This window comes from Ursus arctos, unplaced genomic scaffold (assembly GCF_023065955.2).
Source record: "Ursus arctos isolate Adak ecotype North America unplaced genomic scaffold, UrsArc2.0 scaffold_30, whole genome shotgun sequence".
Taxonomy (NCBI): domain Eukaryota; kingdom Metazoa; phylum Chordata; class Mammalia; order Carnivora; family Ursidae; genus Ursus; species Ursus arctos.
In genome coordinates, this window is record NW_026622986.1 from 21,410,113 (window position 1) to 21,431,035 (window position 20,923).

Below are 20,923 nucleotides of genomic sequence, written 5' to 3' on the forward strand. Positions count from 1 at the left end.
CAGGCATATAGATTTATTTATACATATTTTATGGAAAATATGTAGCTTGAAGAGAGTATATACATTTCTTTCTTTTTTTTTTTTAAAGGTTTTATTTATTTAACAGAGAGAGAGAGAGAGAGAGAGCACAAGCAGGGGGGAGGGCAGGCAGAGGGAGAAGCAGGCTCCCTGCTGAGCAAGGAGCCTCACATGGGGCTGGGACGCTGGGATCATTACCTAAGCTGAACGCAGACACTTAACCGACTGTGCCACCCAGGGGTTCCAAGAATATAAATTTCTTTTCACACAGAAAATAAAGGATAGTATATTTTGAAAATCTGTGACATTTGGTATTTCCTGATTTGGAAATGCTTCAAAATCATCCAAAATGGTAAACAAAATGAACATGTGATAGTTTTCTAATCAGTTTTTTTGGGACATACCATTAAAAATGCAAACACTGTGAAATCTTGCCATTTTTCAATGACATGGATGGAGCTAGAGGGTATAATGCTAAGAAAAATAGGTCAGTCAGAGAAAGACAAATATCATATGATTTTACTAATATGTGGAATTTAAGAAAGAAAACAAATGAGCAAAGGAAAAAAAAGAGAGAGACAAACCAAGAAAACAGACTTTTAACTATGGAGAACAAACTGATGGTTACCAGGGGGGTGGGGGATGGGTTAAACAGGGGATGGGGATTAAGGAGTGCCCTTGTGATGAGCACGGGGTGTTCTATGTGACAAATAACTGAATTCTACACCCGAAACTAATATAACACTGTATGTTAACTATACTGGAATTAAAATTAAATTTAAACTAAATTAAAATGCAAACATTGCTTCTATTTCATGAATATGAAATTGAAGTAAGTGGTTATATTTGGAAGATCTTTTATATTACAAGTATCACGATCTGCTTTTTCTTTTATCATTGTGTTTGTTAGCCTCTTATTATCTTTAGCCTATTATACAGTTATTTGCCCTGAAATTAAAAGAAAATCCATTTCAAAAATTAGATGTACATGTACTATGGAAATTGGCATTATGTCTGATCTCATTAAGTTTATTTCATATTTATTGCCTTCTAACTTTTAAAATTTAGTGCATCCTCCTTTTTTAATAAAGTGAGGCAATAAATAGCCAATAGCTATATTTGAATTTTATTTTTTATGATCATTATTAATAATGAATGTGAGAATGTCTATATAACTTCTTATCTGGGAAATAGAATATGAAAGTGACTCAAAGACATGACTCATCAGATTCAATCTCTGTTCATTCAAATAAAGGTACAAAGCACCAATTTAAAAGGTTTAAGAATTTGCTACAAAGTATTAAAAGGTTTAAAAATTTGCTACACACTCTTCTACATATCAGTAACAGAATTTTTTCTGGCAGAAACTAAATGCATACCTGTATGAGGTTTTTTGTTAGGTGCAACAGCTGATACTGGTCTCTTTAATTTCCTTATAGTAACTAACTGCTCTGCTTTACTCCAGCTTGGCATTCCAAATTCAAGGCTACGATATTTCCTTATTGCAAAACTTCAGTCAGAACCATTACCTTTTCGAGTCCCTGGTCAGGTATTATTATTATTATTATTATTATTATTATTATTATTGTTATTAATCTACTGTAAGTATATCTCAGTCATCTAATTTATTTCAAGAACTACTTTGTGGAAGCTTCTATGTGTCCTACTGAGCCTATTAGATAGACCATGACCTAGGTCTATTTCCTAGGGCTTTTTCCTTTCCTGGTACTGTTTTTATTGTTTTAAACAAGACAAAAAACTTTTCTTCCATTATTAGAAAAAAATATAAGTTGAAAAAACTATCATCAGTGCTGTTATCCTCCTTTTCCCCTATCATTTCCCTTTTGACCATTGACTATTTTGTATCTGTCATTTTACCCCCAGTAGAAGCCATTGATTGTTTTTGATAAAATTCAATTACACTGTCCTAACAATGGCTTAACACTATTTTAACACATTGGTTGCATTTTCTTTGAAGTCAGTGCTGTTTAGCCTTAATTGACTAAAATATAGTGATTAGTACAGGCTAGGATAAAATGTTCAATTTCTATAGATAGGTTCTCTAATTATGCAAGTAGCTGTACATCTTTCCATCAAAATTGCTGTGGAAAACAGAGTTTTAGTGGTTCAGTGAAGTTCTCCTTAATAGTCACAGGTAAGAACTCAAAAGTCAAGTCCTACTAATAGGGGGTCAATCGTGTCATTTGGATCCCCTGCCCTACAATACCAATACATCTCTTCTTCCATAGTGATCAATTCCAAAAATAATGTTACAAACTATACTAACAAAGACATCAGCATTAAAAATTCCTGGAACTGATTTTCTTTTACAACATAGGACGTTATGGTTACATGTTTTGCAGAAACAAGGTTTTCCTATGGGACTCAACGAGTAGAAATAACCTTTCAGGGGAAAAAGTGGTTTCCCTTTTTTAATTACTAGTTTTCCTTTAGCTCATGGGTGTGCTCCAGTTTTTCTTTTTTAGTGAAGGAGTATGGCAAACTTTGATCCAATGAACATTTTCTGGGAATGTTAATGTTACTTTCTTTTCTTTTTTTTTAATGCTGTGCCTTTTGTTCCCATGACTTATTCATTCCATAACTAATGTTGCTTTCTAAAGTTCTTTTAAAAATATGATTCTGTATCTATATTCAGCATATTTCCTATTGCTTTGTGGAATGTTTTTATTAATAAATACAGCAAGCAGTAATTCCATGAAATAAATCAGTTGTAGCCTGATGACACGATAGCTATATGATGAAAAACTTATAATAATTTGTATACATACCAGTAAATCAGAATTCCTGTGTTTTTAATGACAACTCTATAAAGGCTAAAGACATTTTTTGCATAATGTTGACTAGACATTATTAATTTGTTATTTATTTTTAATAAAGCTTTTACAGGCTGTGTATTTTCACTTAATGCCAGGTACTGATGGAGTTCCCCAAAACTGAATCTGAACATCTAGAAAGAAATACAATAGATGGAGAAAATAAAATTGAAAGAAAGAAAATTGAGCCAAATATTTGCGTAGATAAGAGCAGACAATGTTCTGGAAAAGAGGCCATTCTTTTCAAGCTTGAAACTGTAGAAGAAATCGACCGGAAACTTCACCAGGACAGTGATCTCTCTGTGCAAATGCTAAAAGATTTTCTTGAAGATGATGTTGACGTGAATCAGTATTTTTTACCGCCAAAATCATTGCTGCGATACGCTCTTTTGTTAGACATTGTTAAGCCCACTTGCAGAAGGTCCACATGCTTTACCAAAGGGTAGGTTTTAAAGAGAAACTCTAAATGGGATATTCAAAATAGCCAGGTTTTTATGACTATTGTTTCTTTCAGTTCTTCTCAAAACAAGGAGCATTTTACAAAATGTTTCTGCCAGAATGATTTTTTTTTTTTTTTTTTTTTTTTGCCCGTAATTGCCTGCTTTCGTGTTCCAATAGAATGCACGAGTGAAAATTCCTTCTGGCAGAACATTATGTGCACAACCCACAAAAGTGCTCATAAAACACAATGCCGTTTGTTTGGTGACCTTCATAAGAGCTTAATTACCCTTGGTGGAAACATGGTTTCTGTAGATACCGAATGGCTACTTTTTAACACCTTTCTTTTCATGGCACACCAGACCTCAAAAATTTATGTTCACTCTCATGATCAATGTATAAGAAGAAATTAAATTTTAATATCAAGAAATAAAGTTAAATCATCTGGTGTCCATTAAAGCATATTTAAATTTTATTCAGTTTTTTAAAATAAGTAATATATTTTTATGGTTCAAAATTCGAAGGTACAAAGATCGTGAGACTCCTTCCCTGTTTATCTCTTACTCATCCAATTTTCCTCCTTACATGCAACCAGAAATTTCAATTTACTGTCTAATCTTCCGAAGGTATTATGTGTGAGGGTGTATTTAAATATACATGTATATTTTACCCCACTTTTTAAGTAAATGGTAATATACTGTATCTTTTATGTGCTTTTTTCATTACACAATATACACTGGACATTATTACTTATGAGTACATAAAGAACTTTTCCATTATCGTGGCATAATATAATATCTCTTATTGGTTACCTTTGGGTTATTTTTTGAATGTTAATATGTTTTTCATCAATTTTTTAAAACCTACAAAGAAGGGGAAAATTAGGCCTCTCCAGAAAATTTTATGAAAGATTCCCTGTCTCTGCTTTGTTAATGCCACTCAACCTCATTTGATGAGTAAGTGTAGTGTTTGAAACTTGAAGCTTTCTCTTTTCACCTACTAGTTAGCTTTCATGCACGCTGTGTCCCGATACAACCATACCAGATTTATTCTGATTTTATCTTGTACTTCCAGGGCAACTGGTTTATTACTTTGCATTGCCTTAAAAGACTTGACTCAGCTGTTGTCTGTTTCCAAGGATGATAAGACAAGACTTATCAGTTTGGTAATAAAAAACAACCTTGAAATTCTTTTGTAATTATAAAGATGGTATAAAGGAAGCCTTACTATAAAAGTCTGTTTTAGTGTAGATAATATAAACATGCACACACACACACACACACACACACACACACACACACGATAATATGAGAAAACAGATTTGCAAAAGTACTTTTCCCTGGTGTGTCTTTATATTTTAAATTGGTCTGTTTGGGAAAAAAATTGTGATAGTACGTTGAACAGCTAGCTTGGCAGTGATCTTAGGGGAAGAAATATTACTAATACCTTGTATTTCTGTAGCTTTTTATACTTTTAATACCGTTTTTTATACAACAGTCTCTTTGTTGTATGAAGAAAAGTGAAAACACCGTGTCACAGTAAGAGGCAGACGCATGTTCAGTGGGCCTGTGTTTGTCACAGTACTGGAGAGTGGGCTGTTCAGTTCATAAGGAGAAATGATGGTTCAGGCATTATAAAAAATAGTAGCAATTTGTTTTCACCTACATAGCATTTGGTTTAATGTGGTAGGGATGCCGATATTGAATAGAATTTGGATTTAAGGTCCTAATAAATGCATGCTTTCTAGTGATGAACATTAAGAAACTGATAATCCAAAGTAATGATAATTAATAATGCATAATTCAAAGTGGTTTTTACACAACTCAAAACACTATGCCAAGTTTAGTGTCTGAGAAGTTTGAATAGAATGATCTTATGTCTTTCACCCAGGAATTTTTCACTTACAGAGCACATTTATGTGTTTCAGACTATTTCAGAAGGATGTAACTATGTAGATTGATTAATTCATTCAAGAAATATTTAAGAAATTTCACATTAACAAATACATTAGATGCTGCATAATACACGTGTTAATGTTTCAGTTATGGAAGCTACATAGAAGGGACAGGATCTGTGTTACAGACGACTGAGGATGTGCAGGTATTGTATATGCTTTAGAACTAAAATATTTGAAAATTATTTTAAGTAAATCTATTTAATACTTAAAATTTGAGAATATTAAAATAATTTTACATGTTTAATTGGGAATGAATATACATATTACTCATATATACATATATTATACATAATGTAATGTATATAATTCTTTACTGTAGAATAAATCTTTTTGTTTCTTGTTGCTAGATTAGTTTATCTATGAAGAATATTTTGTTTCACTTTCTCTTTTCTTATTTTCACCTTTGGTATTCTTTTTATTGCACAAGGAGTAAATTGAAATGCAGCATACAATTGTTAATGTTCTTTAAAATTATGCACTAATATCTTAATGTTCCTTTGGGTCACACACTATAAAACTGCCTTTCAGGGGAAGAAATCTACATTTTAGCAAGGCTCTTGATTAATACTTTAATTGTAAACTCTTCATGCATCATAGTTGAAAGCAAGCTTGATAGGCTACAAAAATATTTTATACTTTTGAATAATTTTGAAGAGAAATCATGTCATCTTCTTTTATACTGAATTAAACTCTTACCATTAGTAAAATTTACCCATGATAAAAATCCTGTTAGGGGCAAATGGATTTGAGAATTTATATTTACCAAATGTATTTTATCATTTTAAGAAAATAATTTGATGAAATTGATCATAAACAGTAAACATTTTAATGATGTACTCGTTAGCATTGTAAAGATTTCATTTGTTGATCAGATTTCTTTTTCGTATCTTTCATTGTATTTCTTTTATGTCATATTGCCATTGTTTATTTCTTATGATTTAATTTTTGAAGGATCAAAAATGACAGGTAAACTGAAAGTTTCCTGATTTGTTCAACATTAGGCTTTAATGTTTCATTTTCAAAGTTAATTTGCCATTGATGAGCCAATTATAGAATGCATTGCAAGAGACATTTTGCCCTGTGCATTTTGCTACCGGGTATTACAGCACACTATTATGTTCATCCTTTTTAAAGTATCTCACAAGAGATGATCTTAACTTAACAAATCTACTTGCACTCTACTTTATCAGTTATCTTGGCTGTTTTCTTACAGATTGAGGATATCTACAAATCCCTTACCAATTTGTCACAAGAAGAAAAGATAACAAAATTGTTAATGCTTAAACTTCGATATTTCACTCCTAAAGAAATAGCAAATCTCCTTGGATTTCCTTCAGAGTTCGGTATGTGGGGTACATGCAGACCCCAGTTTTCATTTATTAAAGGTCCTAGAGTTCAGTAGTGACTCATAGGTGTATTTTATGAATAAACCCTAGCCCAGACAGATGGATGTAAGAAACCTTCTTCCTTTCCTGATCATGCCATTTTTGACATTTTCCTTCCCTCAATTTCTGCTTTTGTTTTTAACCTAAGTCCATTCCTTTCAGCCTCCATGCTCTCTCCCTTTACTCCAGTAATGGTCCCGAGTTGTTTTCAGGGAAGAAGGGCCAAATCTGCCATTTCTCACCTCTCCCCACGATGGTTTTTAATAGCATTTCCGTCTCCAGCTTTATTTTCTTGATTCCAGAAGTCGTGTTCTAATAATCCCACACTAGGTCTTGTGAAAGAATACTTAGAATTATCGTTTTTATGAAGAAATTAAAAGATTGTAAAGGAATTAATTTATTTTTTTGGTGGTGAGTGTATTTGTATTTATTCTCTTCAGAGACACATACTTAACAGTTATGTACCTTTTGTCCTCCCTATAAGTGGAGAAAAGAGAATGTGGAGAGGTGGTCTAGGAAAGTTTTCCTAATGGAAAGAAAGGGTTTACTCAGGAACACATATGCCAGAATGGACAAAAGATTATGGAGTCCGAGGCAGGGAATCTCAAGAGCAAAAATGAAGATGCAGTTGCAGAGTGAGAAAGACTCAGTCCTAACTCCTTTGCAGTCCAGGAAATCCAGGGATTGTTGCCCTTAAGAGATTGGACACATTGCCCTTGCCTTGTAGAGTGCCCTGCCCCATCCCTGATCTCTCCTTCCTGGCACCTGTGCTCTCCGTGGTACTGATTGCTATCAGTTTCGTAGGCTGGGTGGGTGTGTGGCCAGTACCTGGCTCGTGGTGACGGGGGAAAGACAGACCTTCTAATGTGCTTCCAGGACTACGCAAAGAGGAAATATATTTTTGATAACTCTGGGGGTTTGGATGCAGAAAAGGCCAAACTTTTCTAAATCCAATATTGTTGTAATATTAATACAGTACTATTTTGGAAACAGAAAATGGGTTAAATAGATCATGTTTTAAATTCTAAATAATGGATTTACAGATGAGGTTTTGGAACATATCCTTCTGTACATTGGGAATAAACTGTATAATTTGACCGTCCTCTTGGTATTTGGCTCTCTGAGTGTAGTCACAGCAACCAGGTTTATTTTGTAACTCTCTGCCTTTTTCTTGGTGATCTCATTCAGTCACAAATATCCTGGGGAGTGTTATTTAAGAAAAACACAAACTTTCCTTGTCTTAGTCTATGTCACAAAATGAGTGAGAACATCATAAAACAAATAAAGAGCTGAGAGTTGGACTCAGGAATTTAATTCCCAGTCTGCCTTTTTGCTTACTTTTTTTTTTTTTTGGAAGAACAATCAAAGGTACTTTCCATAGCACTAAAGAGAGAAGAGAGTTACTATCTAATTACTAATTCCTATGTTTTGCGTGCGTATTTCTTTAAGCAGTAGTAGTCACTGCAGAAATACTGACACTTAGCATGGGCCCAGAGTCAGACTGAGCGAGTTTGAATCCTAGCAGCATCTTAACCCCTCTGCTTTAGTTTACACCTCTGTAGTATGGGGGTCATCACAGCACCAATTTCATAGGGTCGCTGTTACTGTTAAGTGAGTTAACATAAATGCTTACACGCTATCTGACACACAATATAAAATTCAAATGTGAGCTTTTATTTTTAAAAATCATGGACATTTATTTGCTTTCATAGCGTTTACTTCATAAGTAGTTTTTTTATCATTTAAAAATTTTACATAGGTAAATTAAGATTTTTCACAGTTCTCTGAAAATATATGTATAATATATACAAGAAAGCCTTTTTACTTGCTTAACCTTCTTTAAAATATGTGCTATATTTGTATAATCAGGCCTGACTAATGTCACCACTGAAAGCACTGTGACAGACTGTCCTTTATGTGTGCTTCCAACATGATTGACTTTGAATCTGGAATGGGCATTGTTTGAGCTGCTTGTCCACTGTCAACAATGGATTTGCATCGACCCTTTATACGTTCATATGTTTTGTGCTGGTTCTTTTTGTGGCTAGTGGCATGCATTCGTGAGATAGCAAGCTTTGGAAGAGGCCACTAACCTACACTTACAGAATGAAAGCTGCTATTTTGACCTTGTTAATGCTATGTTTCTTTGTTTTTGAAGATTATTATTTTTTTAATGTACCTAAGTTTTTAAAAAGTCACCTTTTAATTTAAAAAAGTTATATCTGTATATAAAATGCACAAGCATATATATATATATATATATAATTTTTACAAGTCTGACTTGTTCGCTTTCAAACCTTTCTTATGCTGTGATGTAATCATAATATTACAAAAGGTCATACCTGGAATATTCTAAACTTCTGAGATCTATTTGTATCTCTGTCTAATTTGAATGAAATAATTTTTTAGATGACTAATGTGCTTGCCTAAGACATATTATCTTTATAATAGCGATTTTATGATCTTGCTCAATTGCAAATATAATTTTATTATGTAATCACTTATTTTATTGCAGTAAGTATAATGTCAAGTGTTGATGAAGCAACTTTATCATAATCAACTCTTCCTTCTTGTCCTCAAAAATATATATAATTTGCTTTTCTTTATAGTTTTTAATTATTTCCTTCATTTTATTATATAAATTGCTTTTCCTTTATTTAATTGCTATGCCAGAGGATACGGAATATGAAAATTGTAACTAACCTTATAGTGGTATACTTCATGGACAGTCTTTCATGTTGCTATTTGCAAGGCTTTGTTCTAGCAAATTTTGTATCTGTGGGCCATTTTGTTTGGAAAAAGAATATAGCAAATGAAAGTCCAATATGAGAAAGTGCACTTGTGGAAACAATATAAAAAACAACTGTGAGAGACTTATATCCAGAATATATAAAGAACTCTCAGAGCTCAACAATAAAAAGGAAAATGATTCAATTAAAAATGGGTGAAGGATTTGAATAGATATTTTTCGAAGAATATAGATAAATGGCCAGTAAGCACATGAAAAGATGTCTGCAGTTATTAGGGAAATGTAAATCAAAACCATAAGAAGATACCACGTCACAAAAAGACAAACAATAACAGTGTTGACAAAGGTGTGGAGAATTCAGATCCCTTATGCATTGATGGTGGGAATATAAAATGGTGCAGCTACTTTGGAGAACAGTTTGGGAGTTCCTCAAATGTTAGATGTGGAATTTCTGTATAAGTCAGCATTTTCACCGCTAGGCATATATCCAAGAGAGCTGAAAACATGTCCACACAAAAATATGTACATAATGTTTATAACAGCATTATTCATAATTGAAAAGTAGAAACAACCCAATGTCTATCAGTGGATAAATGGATAAATAAAGTGTGGTATATGCACGCGATAGAATAATGTTTAGCTATAAAGACGACGGAGTATTGGTACATCATGTTGCTTTGCTTCTTAGATTCCACATAAAGTGAGATCATTGAGTATTTGTCCTTTTTGCTCTGACTTACTTCACATAGTATAATGCCCTCAAGGTCCATCTGTATTGTTGCAAATGGCCAGATTTCATTCTTTTTTATGACTGAATACTATTCCTGTGTGTGTGTGTGTGTGTGTGTGTGTGTGTGTGTGTGTGTGTGTGTTGTTTTCATATCTTGGCTATTATAAATAAGCTTCAATGAATGTGGGGTGAATATATCTTTTCAAATTAGTTTTCATTTTTAGCCAATGAATACCCAGAAGTGAAATTATTGGCTCATACAGTAGTTCTATTTTTAATTTGTTGGGGAACCTTCATACTATTTTCCATAGTGGCTGCACCAATATACATTCCCTCAATATATTTTGTGTATTAATCCCTTATCAGATACATGATTTGCAAATATTTTCTCCCATTCGGTAGATTGTGTTTTTAGTTTGTTGATAATTTTCTTTGCTTTGTTGTGCAAAAGCTTTTTAGTTTAATGTAGGCCCACTTGTTTATTTTTACTTTTTTTGCCTTTGCCTTTGGAGTCAGATCCAAAAAATTGTTGCCAAGACTGATGTGAAGAAGCTTATTTCACTGCCTGTGTTTTCCTTTAGGAGTTGATGGTTTCAGGTCTTACATTCTCGTCTTTAATCCATTTTGAGTTCATTTTTCTGTATCAGAGCAGAACTTCCAGCTTTGTTCTTTCACAGATTGCCTTGACTATTTAGGGTCCTTTGTGAATCCATATGAATTCTAGGATTGTGTATTTCACTTCTGTCAAAAATGCCATTGGAATGTTGATAGGTATTGCCTTGAATATGTAGACTGCTTTGGGTAGTGGGCGTTTTACTAATAATTCTTTCAATCCACTAGCACAGACTATCTTTCCATTTGTGTCTTCTTTCAGTTCTTTCATTAGTGTCTTACAATTTTTAGTGTATAGATCTTTTAGCTCCTTGATTAAATTTATTCCTAGATATTTTATTCTTCTTGGTAGAACTGTAAATGGGATTGTTTTCTTAATTTCTCTTTCTGATAGTTTGTTGTCAGTATGTAGAAACACAACAGATCTTTGAATATTAATTTTATATCCTGAAACTTCACTGAATTCATATATTAGTTTTGACACGTTGTTTTTGGTGGAGTTTTTGGGGGTTTTATATATATATAATAATGTCATCAACAAATTGTGTCAATTTTGCTTTTTCATTTCTACTTTGGATGCCTGTTATCTCTTTCTTTGCCTAATTGCTCTGGATCAGACTTCCAGTACTGTGTTGAGTAAAAGTGGGAAGAGTGGGCATCCTTGTCTTGTTCCTGATCTTAGAGGAAAACTTTTAACCTTTTACTTTCAAGTATGATGTTAGCTGTGAGCCAGCTTTCTTTTTGAAGTAATAAAAATGTTCTGGAATTAAATAGTGGAGATGTATGCACAACTCTGACTATTCTAAAAACGACTGAATTGTACGTTTTAAAAGGGTGAATTTTATCTCCATAAAGCTGTTATTAAGTAAAGGAAACCAACTGTGAAATAATGGTAGCCACTACTTTTCCTAAAGTGCTTTACAATTCAGATTTTGATGAGTTTCGTGGATGTTATGGGTGTACTTATGTGTACACTGAGCATAATACGTGATATAATATCACATTGTATAGGCAATGTAATCTTGTGTTTTTGGCTTTAGATTTTCATTTGTTAATTGAATTTCATGGAAATCTTAGGGACTTATTTATGTGAACGACCACTGTGTTCTTACTAAAGGATACATCATCCTTTTATCTCTGGAAGTTAATATTTTAAATGAATGTATTGTAAATTGTTATCTCTCTTTTCTAGGATTTCCTGAGAAGATAACAGTGAAACAGCGTTATCGTCTACTTGGAAATAGTCTCAATGTGCATGTAGTAGCTAAACTAATCAAAATCCTATACGAATAATTTAAAAATGACTCTGAGAGATGGTCACATTATTTCTTCATATCCAGATGGTAATTCTGAAATTCTGTTTTGAGTTGATTTTGATGAAATTCAACTAAACTATTTTTATCTCTTTAAAAAGAAATTTGGATTTATCATAAAAATGCCAGTTTTTTTTCCTAAATTTGTATTACTGTATTTTGTAAAGCAGAAATTATTATTATGCTTTAGGAGAATATATTTTCATACGAAATTGCTAAATATACATGTAAAGTGTTCTCTTTTTAATATTACGATATCAACAAATTTAAGAACCTTGGAGTTTGAATGTCTACATGAGTATTTTATGAAGTGTTGTGACAGGCATAGTATAGTGAACCTGAGATAATTATGTTTTTAAATGTTAATTAAACAAATTGCTTTATGAATCCTATCATTTTTTTGTTAGATGATTAATTCCTCATTCTAAAACGATGATTCTAATTCTGGCCTGTTTCAAACATTGAATGTTTTACTTAATTCCAATCCTTTAAACATTTCTTAATTGTATCTAAACAGATGCATATAACATTTTAAAACAAATTATGGTCATTCAGGGTTATACAACAGTCTGAAGAAAATGTCAGAAAAATAATCCTAAATTCTTGATTACCTCTCCATTGGAAGCTACAGAAGATGTAGGTATACGTTATCTGATTATCTTTAATTCTACCTCCATCTGAACCAGGAATCTTCATTGTTCCTTCTTCTTTTGTAAATAACTTTCCTTCAGTTTGCTATCATGAGAGCTTGCTTTTGTCTTCCTTCCCGCTTCTTCTTGGAAGTTAAATTTTCCATTATGTTCTAAGGATGTAGCATGACATTCAGATTTTAGGGAGGAAACTCTGCCCTCTGACCCTAATTTATATGACTGTTCTGTGAATTAGCTTTTTAAACTTTCTCTTTCTCTCTCAGTAGGCTTCTTGGAATTAGGGTTTCTAATCACTGTCTTGTATCATAAATCCTGTGGTTTTGATTTCAGTGACAAAAGCAAGTGACAAGAAGAAGAAAATTGAAATAAGACCCGACAATTGTATCACAAAATAAAAATGATATTTTTATTCTTAAAAGATAATCATTTTGATGTGGAGAAATTGGAACTCTGTTCACTGCTGGTGGAAATATAAAATGGTGCAGCTACTGCAGAAAACAGATGATGATTCCTTTAAAATAAATAAACATACAATTACCATATGGTCCGGCAATTCCACTTCTGGGTATTTACCCAAAAGGATTGAAAGTAAGGACTTGAACAGATATTTGTACACTAATGTTCGGCATTATTCACAATGGCCAAAGAATGGAAACAATCAAAGTGTCCATCAGTGGATGAATGGATAAACAAAACGTGTATACATCCAGTGGAATATTATTGAACCATGAGAGGAAAGAAGTTCTGACACATACAACAACATAGATGATCCTTGAGGATATTATGGTTGGTGAAATAAGCCAGGCACAAGAGGACAAATTTTCTGTAATTCCGCTTATATGGGGTATGTGAAAGCATCAAGTTCATAGAGACAGAAAGTAGACGAGGCATTACCAGGGCTTGGGGCACCTGGGGAATGGGAGTTTGTGTTTACTGGGTACAGAGTTTCTGTTTGGGGTGGTGCAAAAGTTCTGGGGATAGATGGTGGTGATGGTTGCACAGCAGTGTAAATGTGCTTACTGCCACCGAACTGTGTACTTAACAGTCATTAAAAGGGCAAGTTTTATGTTATATGCATTTTACTACAACTTAACAAAAAACACACTCATTCCCCACCACCATTTTTTTCAGAAAATCTCATAGATAAATATGGATATAGGGAAGTTGTAGGCCATATATGTATCAATGATCACATCTACATTTTGTGTATGGTGTTTAACGACAAACCTTATTATAAGTCTCAGAAATTTTAGTATACAACAATCTGAAATTACTTTGGCACACTTTCACTAGTTTCTCTTCACTGCTGAAAGAATCTTACTAATAAAAGGGTTCAGAGTTTTACTATGATTAAGCTATAATTATAGTGTCCTATGCCCATTGAGCAATGTTACACAAAGTAAGTGTTGAGTCCAGTGCACCAACTATAAACCCAGGAAAGCTCTGTAGAGTGTTTTCTTCCTAACTAGAAGACAGAATATTGCTTTGTGAATTTTTTAAATTATTGAAATATATTCATGGGGATATGATTCTTGCCCTTGAAAATAAAAAAGTAGCAAGCATAAAACTCACACCTTAATGAAGACATATTTAACAGTGTGATTTTTATAGTTTATATGTACATGCAAAATTAATCTTAAAAGTGTTATTTTATTGAATGCCTACCCTATGTTATTGGTAATAAGTATGCCTAACATTTGTTCTAGAAATCCTATTTTCTGATGTTTGGACTTACTGATTTATGCAGTATTTTGGAAACTATAACCTCTTCTTCTAGAAAGAACTATATGCAATGAAATCTTTGCCATTTCTAACAGTAAACTGATTTTTTATCCTCCTTTTTGTATTACTTCTTTTGGTGCTCTTTCAAATTGCTTGCCAAATAATTTTAAGTTATTACCCTGCCTCATACTTTTAGCAACTTTTTTGGATCCAGAAACAATGAGCAAGAGATAACCAAATGAATTAATACAAACAAGATGAATCATACTGGAAAACTTTTTTGAGGAGGAGATGGGTAGTCATCATATGAGAGGGTGCTGGAGCTTCATAGTCCTAAGGGGCAGTAGAGCCAAGTGACAGCAGGGAGGGCACGGATCACCCTGTTACTATGGGATCAGTTGACCTTCAGTGCACCCTGCATGTTTCGTTTTGGCCCTTCAATTAGACGTGCACCATGGGCAGTGCCCATAAAAAGTGAGAAAATACCTATGACTACTAGCCCACTTGCTCCCCTTCTCAAGATTAGAGTCTTTTCAAGGGACAGAACTGAGAGTGGAAGTTGTGTAAGTCAGGACTACACAACACTTTTTAAAAAATTGTGGGTAGTGGGTAGGATTCCTTAACAAAAACCCCAATCTGCCTTCTGGTTCAATCTCAAGATGGTTCAGGTCAGAAGTTATTGAACTGGAGGTTTCTGAGGATGGAGAAATGAAGCTAAGGACCCATAAGCCTGGTTAATTCCAGTGATAGCAGTGCAGAATGAAGAAGCAACTACTGTGTCGGCCCAACCTCAAGCACATACTGACAGATGCATCCAAACTGAAGTGGCTCTGGGTGCTTTTTTGGGGGGAGGGAGGTAACTTTATACTTTAAATTAGAATTTAGGGGCGCCTGGGTGGCTCAGATAGTTACGCATCTGCCTTCGGCTCAGGTCATGATCTCCAGGTCTTGGGATCGAGCCCTGTGTCTGGCTCCCTGCTCAGTGGGGAGTGTGCTTCTCCCTCTCGCTCTGCTCCTCCCCCTGCTCTTGCTGTCTCTCAATAAATAAAATCTTAAAAAATAAAATAAAATCAGAATTTAGAATCAGGAGGTTCCCAAATAAGCCAAATTAGCATAATAAGGATCTAACTTTGAGCACATATAGACAAAGTAGTTAAAGCGTGTTTTCCTCCAGTAGTTATGTTATTGAAAAGAAGGCTAACTTTTCATTATTTGGTCCTCAGCTTGGAACGATGACTATTTTAGGTCACAGGTTATAGACTGCTTTACAAATAGCTTTGGACTTTGAACTTGAGTGAGGGTCATATAGTCTCAGCAGTTTTCTCATAGCCTGTGGTTGAACTCATTATGTAATTTTTCAAGACAGCCTTTGAACCTGCCTATACTAGAACTCTTCCTCTCAACTTCTAATGTCAAAGTGTGCTGCGTACAACTATCAACTTCCTGATATTCATTTATTTTTTTGATCCACATCCAGTCCAGCCTCTTCTTCCTCCATTCATCATACCAAAATATCTCAGTATGCCTATAATACTTCATTTAGGAATGTCCTTTTGCATGTTTTATCAAAAGGCAGTAAGAATCCCAGATATGTTCCTCATTTCAGTTTATACCACCCAACTTGTCAGCACCATTTTTCCTCTCTTGTCATTCCTTTTCTTTGCTACTAAAATTTTAAACCTTCAGTTTTTGTTTTGTTTAAAACCTATTTTCCTAGCCTCTATGTCTCTGTTTCTCTCTTTAGGACTTCTAAGAATATTTTACACTAAGATACTCATGCTCTTCAAAATCTTTTGCAACCATGACCCAAACTGTTGTTCAATAAATATGAACATGTGCGGAGAACTTTGTAGGCTTCTGATTCCTGAAGTACTCACATTGTTTTCTGAGTCTTTCTTCAGCTACATCCAATACTCACAGCTCTCCCTCAAGTACACTATACCTGATTCCTGAAGCTTTCAAAAATTTATTTTTCCTATGAATACGAATCTAGATAGAAGTTTTCCCAAACTAGAAGATAAGAAGTTAATTTTCCTGTAGAACTCTTCTTCATAGCTCTGGAATGTTCTCATTTCGTTGCTTGTACATACCACGGTTCCATTGTTTACTTCAAGGATTTGCTCTGTATTTTATTTTGTTTGCACCTTTTTGTCTATTCATATCAGTGCAGATTTAAATTATAAGAGTGTAAGTAGGGAACATGTTTATTTAGCCAAGTTGGCTCTATAATCAGATGAGATCACCTTAAGAGTCTAAGAGAGAGAGTGGAGAGTGGGGGTCTGGTGCAGAACTCATCCATTACTGGAGATTCAGTCCTCAGTCCTCTTTACCCTTTACCATCCAAGCCATTTTTTTAAGGTCTCACCCTTTCCTACAACTTCTTTTGTCCAGGATACTCAGATAATTCCTGATCCAATATTTTTCTTAAGTCTTATTCTAGAAAGTTTATGCTGGGACATCTTTAACTTGAGTATCTTCCTGTCACATCAGACTTAGCATATTTGAAAACAGGTAAATCATCCTCCATTTAAAAATCAGTCCCATTTGGGGCACCTGGGTGGCTCCGTCAGTTAAGTGTCCGACTTTTGGTTTTGGCTCAGGTGATCTCAGGGTTGTATAATTGAGCCCTGTGTCAGGCTCCACACTCAGCATAGAGTCTGCTTGTCCCACTCCCTCTGCTCCTTCCCCTGCTCTCTCTCTCTCAAATAAATAAATACAAAAAGAAATAAAATCTTTAAATTTTTAAAAAAAATTAGTTCCACCCATGAATAACTTCAGTCTTTCTCTTCATGATACTGATGCTCTCCCAGTCTCTCAAGTTTAAACCCCATCACCCAAGATCATCATCACCTTCTTTCTCACTCTATTTCCATTTATCAGCTTCCATTAATAAAGTAGCCTTTCCAAGAAGGCCTTCCCTGAGCAATGATTCATGTTAGGAAAACAGAAAATGTCACTTTGAAACCTCAAGACGTACATGCCCATTTGCAACCAGATTTGTATGCCTGGCTAAACGTGGACATTGAACAAATTTTCAGCCTTCTGAATTTAATCTAGCATGAATATCATTTTTACTCAGATACTTGTTATTCTACTCACTTAGCTAGTTCCTTACACAAGTACAGTTAAACATTTCACACACACACACACACACACGATTGAAAATACCTAATGGAATGTGATAGTCCTTGTGTAGTAGATTTAAGTTGAGTTTGCTGTTTGAAAAGCCAATACTATGGATGATTAGACAATGAGCTGGGTAGTTGCTATGATTTGAAATCATTTTAAGTGAAAAACATCCCATATTTTGGAGAATGTAAACTTCCAAGAGGGTAGGGATTTTTAATCCCCCCCCCCCCACTGCTTTCACCTTTCCAGGGACTAAAATAGTACCTGGCCCATAATGAGCCCTTGTTAAATGAGTGACTATATTCCCCATACTGGATCAATATAGAAGCTGCCTAAAGGCCATCACACTGTGGAATTTAAACAGTATCTTTAAGTCACTCTCCTGAGAACTATTTATGTTACTGCCACTTCCTCCATACTCAGAGGAATAGCCAAATTTACTCAAGTTTGCAACACATGATTTAAAAAACAATTCTAGGATAGGGCTTGATCTTTTGAGGAAGTTGTGCAGATAGAAATTTTTAAAAATATTGCATTCTCACTTCTTGCCTGGACAAGAGCAGGCTCATTTCTCTTTTCTCCTTCTAAGTACAGTTATCAATTCTGGATAAGTATGACTATAAAACAATAGAAGAGGCATCAGAAAGAGAACTCTGAAAGGTGGAAAGAGGAAAACAAACCAGCTGGGTAATCCCAAGACTGGAGGGGGAACATGGTTGCTGAATGTCTTACGACCTCCCACCCAGCAGGAGAAGGCGACCCATGTTTGGTCTTAACTGATTCCCAACCTCACAAGATATGGGAGCCCAGCATGGCTCATTCCTACCCCAGGTGGAACTGGAGTCCTGTTGACCAACACCAGATGAGTCTGATATCACCAGCAAGGGCAATATGTAGGGCTTCCCACTGAGAAGTGTCCAGGGGAAGCACTCGACTTTTCTGTAAGGCCTGAGACTCCTCTCACTTGCTGAGAACACTAGACAGCCAGAGGGCACTGTCAAGGGGATCCTACCACAAAAGGCCTGGTCCAGGAGGCTTTTTCATCACCATGGACAGGAGGCTCCTTACCCCACTCTATAGGTGCCAGGTGACCTAGCCTGGGGAAAACCTCTCCCCCCACCATCAAGGACCACATGGAACCCCAGGAGTACCAGATAAACCAACCAGACCAAAAGGATCTGAAAATTAAACCGCCACTGGAACCACAAACCAAAAAGTAGGCCAGGGTCAGTAGGCTAAGCATAAACAGAGTGACTACTTGCTAAAATAAAAGATTAAAATAAGACTCAGAGCCTCCTAACATAAAAGACAAAATATCCAGGATACAATCTAAAATTACTTGTCATACCAAGAACCAAGAAAATCACAACCTGAATGAGAAGATAGTCAACTGATGATGCCACCAAAATGAACCAGATACTGGAATTATCTGACAAGGATTTTAAAACAGCCATCATAAAAATACCTCTACAAATAATCACAAATTCTCTTGGGACAAAAAATAGAAAGCCTCAGCAAAGAAATAGGTAACATAAAGAGTTTTAAAAAGTTAAAAAAATTCATTGTGGTGTGTGCATTATATCCCAATCTTTAGAAAAAGAAATAACGGTGATTATTTAACTGAAAAATATAATAACCAAAAAAAAAATCTTTAAGAATGGTATGGTAGAAATGACAGAAGATTAAATCAGTGACTTGAAAATAAACCAATAGAGTTTATACAATCTGAATAACAGAGAGAAGAAATATTGGGGGAAAATGAACCTCAGTGATCTGTGGGACAATAACAAAAGTGCTAACATTCATGTATTTGAAGTCCCAGATGTAAAGGAGAAAGAAAGAATAGAGCCAGGAGAATATACAAAGAAATAATGGACGGAAATGTCTCAAATTTAGCTAAAGATACAATTGTGCAGGTTCAAAAAGCTGAGTGAACCACAAATAGGATAAACTTAAAGAAATCCAAAAGATACATTATAATTAAACATGAAAACGAAAACAAAAAGACATCAAAAGTAGCCGGAGAAAAATGGCATATTACTAGAGGGGAACACAATTTAAATGACAGCAGATTTTCATCAGAAACCATGCGGGCCAGAAAAAGATGGCACAACATTTTCAAGTGCTGAAAGAAAAGAACTATTCACTGCAAATTCTATACTCCTCCAAACTATCTTGCAGGAATGAAGGAGAAATAATGATATTTTCAAATGAAGCAAAACTGAAAGTATTTGTTGCTAGCAAACCTACTGCAAAAGAATGCCTAATGGAAGTTCCTCAAACAGAAATGAAATGATAAAAGGCATCTTGGAGTATCAGAAAGGAAGAACAATGGAAAGAATAGAATTAGGGATGCATACAATAAATATGGTCCTCGTGAATTTTATGAATCACATTTGATGATTGAGACCCAAAATTGTAATTTCCTCTGATGCGCAAGACAATGATATTTAAAAAGTAGGGAAGATAAAAGGACCTAAATAGAAGTGAGATTTCGTTTCCTGTGAAGTGGTAAAATGCTGATACCAGGAAACTGTGATAAGTCATAAATGTATATCATAACACCCAAAGCAACCACTGCAAAAACTATACAAAGAAATGCACTCAAAATAACCATAAATAAATCAAGTTGGAAGGCAAGAAAAGGGAAACAAGACTAAGGAGTGGAGGAAACAAGTGGAAAACAAATGATTAAATGGCACACACACAAGCTCTACCACATCAATAATTATTTTAAATATAATTGGTGGAAATATGCTAATTAAAATACAATATTGGCAGAGTGGATGAAAAAACTTTAATTACATGCTACTTACAAGAAATTCACTTCAAATTAAATAATGCAGGTGGGTTGAAAGTAAACATGATGGTACAAACAAGAACCACAAGGGAAATCTCTAATGATAAAATTCAAAAGGACAAAAGGCTTTAGAAATGAAAACATGGAACAGAAAAACTGGAAGCATATTAAATGTCCTTTACTGAGACAACAGTGAAATAAGTGACTAGGAAACCAATCAGAATGCTATGCAATGATGCAGCCCCTTTGAAAAACAGTTTGGCAGCTCCTCAAAAACTTGAGTTACCATATGACCCAGCAGTTCCACTCTTAGGTGTGTGCCCAAGAGAACTGAAAACATATATCCACACACAGACTTGTACATGAATGTTCACAGCAGCATTATGCATCATGGCCAAAAAGTGGAAAGGACTATTATGTTTACCAACTGACAAGTAAAGGAAGTGTATGTATCTGTGTGCTGGATTCAGCCATAAAAAGAATGAAGTCCCTACACGTGCTAAAATGTGGATGGACCTTGGAAATGATGCTAAGTGAGAGAAGCCAGACCCAAAAGAGGACATATTACATAATTCCATTTTATATA

General features: G+C 34.6%; 1 protein-coding gene across 5 annotated transcripts in view; it reads left to right on the plus strand.

Annotated features, from left to right (window-relative positions):
* Positions 1-20,923, plus strand: part of TRDMT1 (tRNA aspartic acid methyltransferase 1) — a 69,024-nt gene that overhangs the window by 44,419 nt on the left and 3,682 nt on the right. Inside the window, exons 7-13 of one of the 5 annotated variants that reach the window (XR_008956557.1) lie at positions 1,484-1,567; positions 2,951-3,294; positions 5,333-5,390; positions 6,461-6,590; positions 11,916-12,066; positions 12,592-12,672; positions 13,017-13,106. Coding sequence is in view for 2 of the 5 variants with exons in the window: in XM_026479000.4 (XP_026334785.1) it covers positions 1,484-1,567; positions 2,951-3,294; positions 5,333-5,390; positions 6,461-6,590; positions 11,916-12,016 (717 nt within the window). In the remaining 3 variants the exon portion in view is untranslated. Of the gene's footprint in view, positions 1-1,483; positions 1,568-2,950; positions 3,295-5,332; positions 5,391-6,460; positions 6,591-11,915; positions 13,758-20,923 lie in introns of those variants that run through there. The other 4 variants (XR_008956558.1, XR_006411975.3, XM_026479000.4 and 1 more) reach the window with 4 other exon arrangements.